Raw genomic sequence first — 10411 nt, forward strand, 5'->3', positions numbered from 1 at the left:
GTCCGTTTTTAAAACCACTATACAAATAAAATTTAATTGAATTCTAGAGATTAAGACATTTACATAACTATTATTTCACATTTATTATATCCTATGTCTATTGTCACATATAATATGTATTTAGGTCTGTTTAAACTGCTATATGGTATATGGGATTTGTCATGTTGGTATGTTGTTGAAATAGAACAGTGCTGGTGGCTGTGTTTGTTACACAAGAGATTTGTATATTTGTTTGTTTGTCTTGTTCATCTATTAGATCTCATGAGTTTTGATGATGTGTCCGCTACCTCTGAGAAGTTGTCTCACCCGACTGCAAACAGACCAAAGATGCCTGGCAGGCGACTCCCGGCCCAGTTCAGTGGAAACCAGTCTGTGAGTAAAACTGCAACTGTTCTGCAGTCAGCCTACACTTCACACATCAATACACATCAGCCTACAGGATAAAGGAGGTCTAACATCCAATCCATACTAATACAGGAAGTTCTGAAAAAGCTGTTTTTATGTTCTGGCTGCACAAGTGTTTTCAGTGACTTTCTTTTCCCAGAATTAAATTTTGATAAAGACAGAGAATGGCATTTTAGACATGCATACACATGACCCATGACCTTTACATTTAACAAGATTTTAATTAGTGTGATAAATTATGGAATTCATATCATTTATATCACATTATCATTATAACCAGCAGATCTGATTTTGTGGTTTGTATGTGTTCCTTTTACAGCCAAACAAAGAAGTCAATGAGAAAGCTCCAAAAACAGAAGAAGAGGAAACTCCAAGACCAAAGCCATCTGAGAAGGTGGGCTAGTTTTCGTCACCTGATTCATGTCATATCTTTACAAACATCATGTCTGGCAGTCTGAGGAAACACTTCACACTGTGAAGATGGTAGGGGTGGTGAGGTCAAGGCTCTGTGCAGGACAATCGAGTTCTTCCACTCCAACCATAACACCGTAACAATGTCTACACGGAGCTCTGGGTTTTGTGCACAGGGGCATTGTCATGCTGGAACATGTTTGCGTTCTAGTGAAGAGAACCTTTAAAGCTACATCATACAAAGACTTTCTGTATTTTTGTGTGCTTGTAAATTTGTGGTAGTAATGGGGAAATATGGGCTTGATGATCAGGTGTGCACATAATTTTGGCGATATAGTATAACAGGCAGAAAGCATAGGCAAGGAGAGCATTACTCACCCCTAAAGGTTCCATGTGCTACATTTGTTTCTGTACTTTATCTGTTTCCGTAAAGTCCACATTTGTTGCCTTTTCTACAGAAAAAAAAGTTGTAATACCTTTTTAAATGAGTGTTTTCCGACCTCTGGTTTCGGTACTGTGTAAATGACCTGTGTTCTGATCAGACGAGATTGAAGGGCTTGATGCAGAATATAGAAAAGTGAAAAGATTTAAAAGGCTTTCTCTGACTCCTGAGTTGATTTGTAGCTGAGTTGTGCGAGGTTTCTTTTTTCCTCAGCTCTTTTCACAGCACGGCTCTGCCCGTGTTACTTTCTTTTCATTATTAATCCAGTAAATCTCAGATTACTCTCAGCTCTTCATTGTCGAACACTTTTCTGTAAATTCTGGTTTGGTTTGCGTAACGTTTCCCTCTAGTGGTCACTCTCACCAAACATCCTGACAATTACATATGCATGCAGAAGCACATGAAGAACAGCATTATCAAACTTAGCCATGATATAGAACTGTTAATCTGAGACTAAATATTCTGTAAAGTTCTGTTTAAACTGTTATGTTAATTTTCCCAGTACTGACATGATGACTAGGTAGAATTAGCAGCTTGATTGTCAGGATGGAAGCTAACTAGCATGAACACATTGAGAAAAGTGCATGCTTCTTAAGATAAAGCTGCCTCGTCTTCAGTGTTTATTCTGATCAGTGTTGAAGAGAGAAATTATTGAAAAGAAATAACGCTTCCTATTTCATTTTGTGTCTGCTGTCCAATATTACGGTGGCCGAGAAGTGCAAAACAAAATAAATCCAAAAACAAATTAGAAAACACAACAACAATTCAGACAAACCGGAAAAGGTAGGTATAATTTGTTAATAGAATTCTTAACTCTGATTGGACGAGACATCTGTCACTCAAGATATACGAGTAGGAAATTGTGTATCTAACTTTATTTCTTGTACATGTCTGGAGTTCTTTGTGCACTTCAAATCATTTTTCTGATAGTGCAACTTCAAATCTTTTAAAGAAAATAACAAACATTTATATTTATAAGAAAGTGGACTTCTTTTAGCGCTACTTTGTGGAAGTACGTTCATATGGCGTGATTTTGGATATACTGATACACGCCTAAAGAATGCAGGAATGTTCGGAAGACCAAATTATTCCAGATTAAAGGATGTAAAGAGCGCTATAAGAGCAGAGCTGTGTTCATACACGCACCAATCCACTGTCTACTGCTGCAGCCTGCTGGACTTCTGTGTATCTTGAGTGACCGTTGTCTCGTCCAATCAGAGGGAAGAATACCATTCACAAAAATTATACCTACCTTTCCCATTTTGTCTAAATTGTCTTTGTGTTTTCTGATTTGTTATTTTGTTTTGCACTTCTCTGTCACCGTACCATATAGCTGGAATTGCCTTATTCTATTTTTAAATTGTAACAAAATTGCTTGAGGACATCAGGAAAAAAAAGCTTTCCCAAGCTTTTTGGGTCATCATGTTTAGGGACACCTCAGCCAGGAACAGCAGTATGTCCAAATGTGTGCTGTGACGAAGTGAACTGGAGTGCTGTGTGTCATTACAACACTGTGATATGCAGATTTGCACAAGCCATTCTCTTAAAGCTTCTTTTGTCTATGCAGAGTGTGAATTTTTCTTGTATTTATTTTCTCAGTTTTGCTTGTCTTTGTACAGCTTTCTCACGTAACTCCATCCAGTGTGCATAAGGCGGCGAGTTTTTCCACTCCTGAGCCCAAAGCGAAGACCGAGGTGGACGAAGGGAAAGGCAAAGAAATGGATGAGCTCAGGACTCAGATAAAGGAGCTGCTGCTCTCTGTAGAGTTACTGAAGACACAGCAAACGTAAGATGAGCCACGACGTCTCTTTATATTTCCACACTAACTTTTTCCGTATCGTGTTCAGTCTATATTTTATGTGTAGTTTCCCATCTGAGCCAAACAAACCCACTACTATTGTTGTTCTACATAGTCTCCATTTCTTTCAGTTCCACTGTTCATGCACTTAACACTTCCTCCAGTTTTTATGTCACACCTTGAAGTTTTTCCACCCACATCTCTTTTCCTCTCTTACCAAATTAACTGCAAATGCTCAGATCAGATCTACAGCATTTTGTACTCATTTGCCCACATTAGGTTAGGTTTTCCACTTGATTCTGTTTGAGGTTTGACATGTTCTTACTTTCCTCTGTAATCAGTTGTAACATGTTTTTCGTAACTGCAGGAGAGAGCTTGCTGACTTAAGAAGTGAGCTGGATGAAGAGCGGTTGAAACGTGTGGCTCTGCAGGTAAATTCCTCTGAGTGGAATCATGTTTGATGGCTCTGTGCCTCTCTCTCGCTCTCTCTACAGTATTGTGTAAAGAATTTGGTGATGATTATAATCTCTCATAAGAGCATGAGTAGGCTGTGATCACACTGCTCTGATGTATTTAGAAGTGAATTGTACAGGTAACGTTTATAAACGCACGTTTCTCTTTTCTAGATGGAGATAGAGAAATTAAAAAAGCAGGTACAATCAACATAAGGTGGGACTCGTGTGCTGCTACAACAAAGCCGTCACGACTCAGTGCTAGTCCAGGAGCGGCAGATATCATTCCCTTAATTCTTGAGTCACTGACCTACTCCAGAAATTGTAAGATTTACATTTGCACATAATGAGCATTTTTTATGGTATAGAGCGGTGTAATTAAGACTGATGTATATGGTTTTTCTCGCTGTCTTTTTCTCTTTTTATTTGCCAACAACAATTGAGGCCTTACTATGTACTACTGTGCTGGATATGCAGGCTCCACATTCACATGGGCCACTTTGCAATTTAATACTACTGAAGCTGTATAAAGTCATGAATGGGATTCTTTTGTTTTCTTATTTTTATGTCACGGGGTATTTTTTTTCTTTTTCCCAAGCTAGTATGATTGCAGCAATAATCTTTCGATATTATCCTCTTCAGATTACTCTGGATTATTATATAACCTCTCGGCTGCTGTAGTCACCATGTATTCTGTCGCTTTGTCAGGAGGGAGCTTTCCTTTAATTCTTTCCTAACATTTTCATCCAGGGTGATACTATTGTGCCTGTTTTACAAGTGTTAATATTGGAATCTCGTTTATTGCTTAGCTTTGCAGCAAGATATATTTTTACCAGCCAGTGCAAAGATTGGGAATATACGTACACGCGTATACACAGGTAGGGAAAGAAAGAAAGAAAGAAAAAACAGAGGTAGGGAAAAAAATCTACATTTCTATGTTTCTAAATCCCCGAACACTGTGGATGGCCTATCAATAAAATGTCTTAGCAACCACCTCTCACATCTTAGGTTAAATCAACAGGATTTACATATTGGATATATTTATGTAATGAATCATATATTTGTCTTAATAGCATTCAAGAGATTGAACGTTATTCTTTGTTTGAGTACACTAGAAGTGTACCCTCTGTTCAGGCTTCTGTACTCCTGTCAGAAAGGGTTGTAAGTATTCTGCATCAGGGAGAGTGTGTGTTGTGTGTGTGTGTGTGTGTGTGTGTGCGTGAGTGTGTCTCATTTTAATCCCTATAGCAATAAATAAACATCTATACAGTGTCCAGTTAAATGACATCACTATTTTGCTGTTCAGTTAATGTTTCTCCGACTTCAGTTCTGTTGAGTGTAATTGGCTTTAACATTCCATTTTTATTTAAAAATGTGGGGAAAACTGTCATGCATTCAGCACATGTCTCCAAGTGAACCTGTTTACATGATTTTTGTAACTGAATTGCATGAACTGAGATTTTTTTTCTCCAAGCTAAATAAATGTCTTTATGTATAGAAGTCACACGAGTCTCATGTTGTCTTCCTTTCCTGGTGCTCGTCTCTTTCTCTACAAGCCCCTGAGGTGCAACATAAACGTGCATTCCGTTCACACTTTTGACGATTGCTCGCTTTACCTTAAGGACCTGAAGACTGTTTTAGGTTTGGTGAAAATCGTTTGCATGTATCAGAGACACAGTGCACTATTTTCCCCCTGCATCATTTGGACACAATTTGGACCAAATGTTCACCATATGGAGCGATCTCCTTAACAGCTTGCTACTGGTATCCTATCCTCAAAGCTGGGGAGAGCCTCCTTTTAATTCAATTATTTTAATTTATCTGGGGTTTTTTTTAGGTGTTCATCAAATATCTTTTATGCTGTGGAACTCGGTGGCAGTCTCAAGTCTTCCCTCATTGCTAAAGTTATTGCTCAACACCTTCCACTCTCCCTTGTGTTCTTTCTGTGAACTTTCACCAGGTTAAGCAGTACTCACCTCTCATTCTCCCCTCTGTCATTTTTCCCCCTTTCTAGCCACCTAGCTACAATCTAGCAAATTAAAATGAGTCAGTTTCTCTTCATTCTATTCCCTTGAGTTGAGCTCTTAACAACTCACCCTCTCACTCACTGCCGCAGCATTGACCATCTAAAGGACGGCGAGTCTAACCGTGTCCTCATGCTTTATTGACTGTGTGCCGATGCTGATACCATGGTTCAGAGTCCAATCTGACTCAATCCCTTTAGCTCAAATGCCCATGTCTGACATCAACTGATTAAATGTGCTGAAGTTGATCTATAGACAAACCGTGAATCCACAGCTTACAGGCTTGTGACGAGATCTCCTTGTAACCCACTCACTAGGTGTCTTCCTTACTCACATCGGACAGACAGGCAGACTGTAGTTTTAGCTGTTGATTAGTTTTTGTGTTTTTTTTTCTTCATATTTTTATTCTAAGACCTGAACTTGAACTTCACAACCTGTTCCAGGCTTTCCTGAGAAAGATGGCCAAAGTGGAGCAGCCGGGAGACCAGGGATCGATCAGGGGAGCAGAAGGGTCCATCTGCAGCCGCACCATATACCCTCAGCTTTCCAGACCAGATGCCAAAACAATGACTCAACTTTTCCCCTTCAGAAACACTAGAGCAATATCGCCATAGAAAGGCCCTAATATCTTCCACTGCAACAAATGGACAGTACATATGCAGAATAGGAGCTACTTCATCTAGGGCAAAGAGGCAGTTCGGTCTAAGTCCAGTGAAAGAAGAGCTTCCTGGACTGTTGCTGCACTTGTCTAAGATGGCCGTATTGCATTCTCTCAGCGAAGTTAAGGTGATGCAGGGCCAGCCGAAGAAAAGTCCAGTAGGGAGAAGACTAATGACGTAAAACTAGGGGGCATAACAGGTTTTAACACAGTCACCAGCCATGTACCAGAACCGGGTTGTGGATCATTTGTTATTGTGCCACACAGAATAAATAATCTTATTTTTAATTTTTATCTTATTTCCATTTGATTGACTGCCGCATTCTGTCAGGTGTTTTTATTTTGAAAAATGGCCACATCTGTCTGTTCCTCTTTTGTGAGGTTGAAGACCAAAATGTGGCCTCTACTGGTCTTTTGTGCCAGACCCTGAACCCTCAACTGATCAGTTGTATAAATATAAGTAGCTCTTGAGAAAGTCTCGTAAATGTAATCCCCTGTGCCCCTGGCTGAATAAATGAGTTTTATTGTTAATACGAACAATCACCAGAATTACTGCATTACTACAGAATAACTCTAAACCAGAAGAAACAGGGACAGATGCTCTGCAGCATATAAAGTCTGTAATGTGCTTAACTGAGGCTGAAGCAGCGTTTTCAAATGTGTTTGTTTGCACTGACCCTTCCTTTGATGAGGGCGAATTGAGCCAGAAAGATTCCAGCAAAATGCCCCCACAGCAGAACTACTGGGGTTTTTTTTGTCTGTGCCAAAGACAAAAAGACTTTACTGTGCCAAAATCTTAGGTCACTGTTAGATTTGAGTCTTTACTGGAGAACCATCAGAGAATATACAATAAAAAAAAAAAACACATTAAAACAAGTTGAGAAAAAATCAGTTTCTATAGGGCTAAAATGTCAGGTCTGTAGTGTGAAATCACCTTACACATGAGCAAAAGCAAGAACCTGGCTCTCTAAAACCTGAATGGAATGGAATCATAATTAATGTCATTGCTAACCGCTCTATTTGTCCTCCCTTCCACTGTTTCATGTCAAAATTACTGCTATAAAAAAAAGGCTATTACACCAGGTTTGTGCAAGACGTTTGAATATTATATACACATGTACACGTTTAACTTATTGTAAGCTTGCTAATAAAACCGACTTTTATTCACAACATTCCAAAAAAGATCACAGAATTTGGCATTTGGCAAAAATTATGGAAAAAACAACACCAAAAACTTTAAAGACACACACAGAAACCAAAAAGGGCGTCAACCAAGACTCAGAAAAGGAAGGCACTAAACATCTAGTAATCAAGGGAACACAGGGAAACAGGTGAGAACAGAAAAGGTGAGTAACAGAAGAATGGATCCGGTGGGGCAAAGCACACATGGGGAAACCAAAACATCAACAAAAGCACATGACAAGGACAACAAAAACAAAGGCAGTCCCAGAAGGTCGCCCTCTGGTGGCCAGATGGGGGAAATATTCAAGCCATCCCTGACAGGGACACATGCAGATGTGGTTCAGGCTTTTATAAAGAAATTTAAAGAATCAGGAGAGGTCAAGGACAAAAAATGGACAGGAAGGCCAAGAATACTTTCAAAATCCGCCGAGAATTTTTTCAGAATTTCTTCTTTGAGAGACCGGAAGAGGTCCAGCAAGGAGTTGACTCAGCATCTGGCAGCTTCATCTGGATGCCAAGGTGATCCTTCTACAGGCCAATGAAGCTTGATCAGAAATGGTCCAAGAAACCACTTTTACAGAAGGGAAACTGGGTGAAAAGGCTAAGATAGGCTAAAGCTCACTAGAAGACTAGAATGAAGATCAGTTGAAAAGAGTATTTATGGAGTAACAAATTCAAGTTTTAATGGGTTTTAATTATTTTTGGGTTCAATATTGATTCAGAAGAAAAGATCTGCTCCACAAATAACCTGAGTAACCCCTCAGCACATCCCCCTACAGTGCAGACTTTTGCACTTTATTCTTATTACCCTACTGCAGACAAGCACATAAATGGACATAAATTCTCCGTATTTTTCCATTATTGCATGCCTGAACAAACCCCACAATACTTGCAGCATGCCCTATACTGTATACATTGATGTAAAATATGAGGAAAGTCCACAATGATTAACACAGTAACATATAAGATAGGATAGAATTTACAGATTCTCTTGCTGCAGTGCTCCAGCTGTGGCCCACATCATCCCTATGGGGATATAAAGTGGGAGGTTTTGCTGAACATGTGGAGGCTTGTGAGTAATCAGAAAGATCATGAGCGGTCTGTCTCGTTTGTGCTGGAGGGGGAGGCACTTTCCTTAATCAAGGTCTGTTTGCATACAGTATGGATTTCATTGGGCCATTAGGTAATTGAACACCACTTAGTATTTATTCTTGTGGACTACAGCCGCACCTCTTCTCTCTGTCTCAGCATGTTGCGGGGTGTGGGATGGGGGGTATCTGTGAAATCAGCTGAGTCAGAATCTCTCTGATTGATCAGGGCACTAAATAAAATTGTTGGTATTAAGCCACTTCCTACCAATTTCTATCGTCCCCAGATTGAATCAAACAATCATTCCCATGATATAAAAGTACTAAGAAATAGGATAAAATCCCTTTGGTTTGGAGCGTTTACATGATTCTCCCAAATTGCTTTTAAATTTATGGGTGGCTGTCAAAACTCTGATTCCAGAGAGACCAAACCTGGGCAAGAAAGTAGATGCATCTTTCTCAAAGAGCAATGGTTGCCTGTTTGTCATGTCTGGCTTCTAACTGGTTGTACTACATTCTCAGAATATCACATTCAACCCCCCCTAGGCCTCGGTGTACACTGTGGCTGTTTTGGATTGTGGCTCAGGTTTCTGGGGCAGTCTCATGGTACTTGTCCCCAGACAGACTGATAAAGCTCTGCGTGTATTGTGCTACTTATTTTTTTCAACACTGGATTTGGTTTGGGCTTCTGGCCAATTCATTTCTTGTCATTCTCCTATTGAATTTGTCTGACTACACAACCCTCACAGATATGTTGTTGCTAATCATAATAACAGTTGTGTGGGTGGCGTTTCAGTAACTGGGTGTTGATAAAATGTATAAAATTAAAAACAGTGGGTTATATATTAGAAATAATGTACTGTAAGTCTTTCCTCCAGCAACAACAAGCCTAGCAATGTTTTCTTCCTCACTGGTGTGGCTGCCTCGAGATCCTCACATCTCTTCCGTAAATGTAGCACAGCACATGTTAAATAAATAAACAGAAAACCAAGTAACAGCCACCACTCTTACCATCTAGTGATGCAACCTGAGTGAAATGTCCCACCCCTCACATTTTTGCCCCATCCTCCACAACAAAGCCTCCCCTCTCCCACTGCACCACTTCGGAGCTGAAAGGTTGGATATGAGCTTATCGTTCCATCTGAGCTGCTGTCCTGATCACTGCAGTACACAATTCTTTGTGCTTAATTTTGAACATGCTGTTCCACGATCTCCAGAAATACATCTGTGGAAATGTAATATCCAGTTATGGACTTGCAGTGTAAAAAAAAAATGCTTAGAATTACACGATTTTCAAGTTAGGAAAAAAAACCCTCATGGACAACGCCATCTTTTGCTAACAATAAGCTAGCCAGCTAACGTATGAATGTCAATGTTTTAACAACAGATTTAACAAGTGAATATATATCTATGTTGATTGATGTAAAACAAATAAACAATAATATAATGGATACAATTCCCTCCAAAAAGTATTGGAATGTGAAGGCAATATTGATGACCTTTAGATTCACGATCAAAAGTTTAGTATGAGACAAAACATCAGGATTTCAGCTTTCATTTCCTGATATTTACATCAATATGTGTTAAACAACCTAGAGCATTCAATTCAATTCAATTTTATTTGTATAGTGCTTTTTACGATGGTTGCTGTCACAGAGAATGACGCCTAAACTTTTAAACTACACAACTTTTATATAATCGAAAGTATAGGATAGAAAATAATATATAGTCGTAAACTAAATAGTTAATACTTGATTACATATCTCTTGCTTCTAATAACTGCATCAAGCCCGTAAGCTATTGACAGGATTTTAGGATTATAGGTGGGACAGACCTTTGACCGGGAACCAGGTCAGGGTTTACACTACCTATTGTGGATCTAAATAAAGCACAGATCCAGCCGAAATAAAGGAAGGTTTAGGGGAGTGATGGTTTGAGGGTTTAGGTTTGA

At 39.3% G+C, this 10411-nt stretch overlaps 1 protein-coding gene across 4 annotated transcripts in view; it reads left to right on the plus strand.

The window, feature by feature from the left end:
* cd2ap (CD2-associated protein) overlaps window positions 1-5012 on the plus strand; it is a 46496-nt gene extending 41484 nt beyond the window's left edge. For all 4 annotated transcript variants that reach the window (XM_058378987.1, XM_058378985.1, XM_058378984.1 and 1 more), the window contains 5 exons: window positions 257-372; window positions 725-799; window positions 2878-3044; window positions 3424-3487; window positions 3683-5012. In XM_058378987.1, the coding sequence (XP_058234970.1) occupies window positions 257-372; window positions 725-799; window positions 2878-3044; window positions 3424-3487; window positions 3683-3724 (464 nt within the window). In that variant the 3' untranslated portion in view covers window positions 3725-5012. The remainder of the gene's footprint in view (window positions 1-256; window positions 373-724; window positions 800-2877; window positions 3045-3423; window positions 3488-3682) is intronic.
* Window positions 5013-10411: the final 5399 nt, after the last annotated feature.

This window comes from Hemibagrus wyckioides, linkage group LG25 (assembly GCF_019097595.1).
Source record: "Hemibagrus wyckioides isolate EC202008001 linkage group LG25, SWU_Hwy_1.0, whole genome shotgun sequence".
In the NCBI taxonomy this organism is placed as follows: Eukaryota; Metazoa; Chordata; class Actinopteri; order Siluriformes; family Bagridae; genus Hemibagrus; species Hemibagrus wyckioides.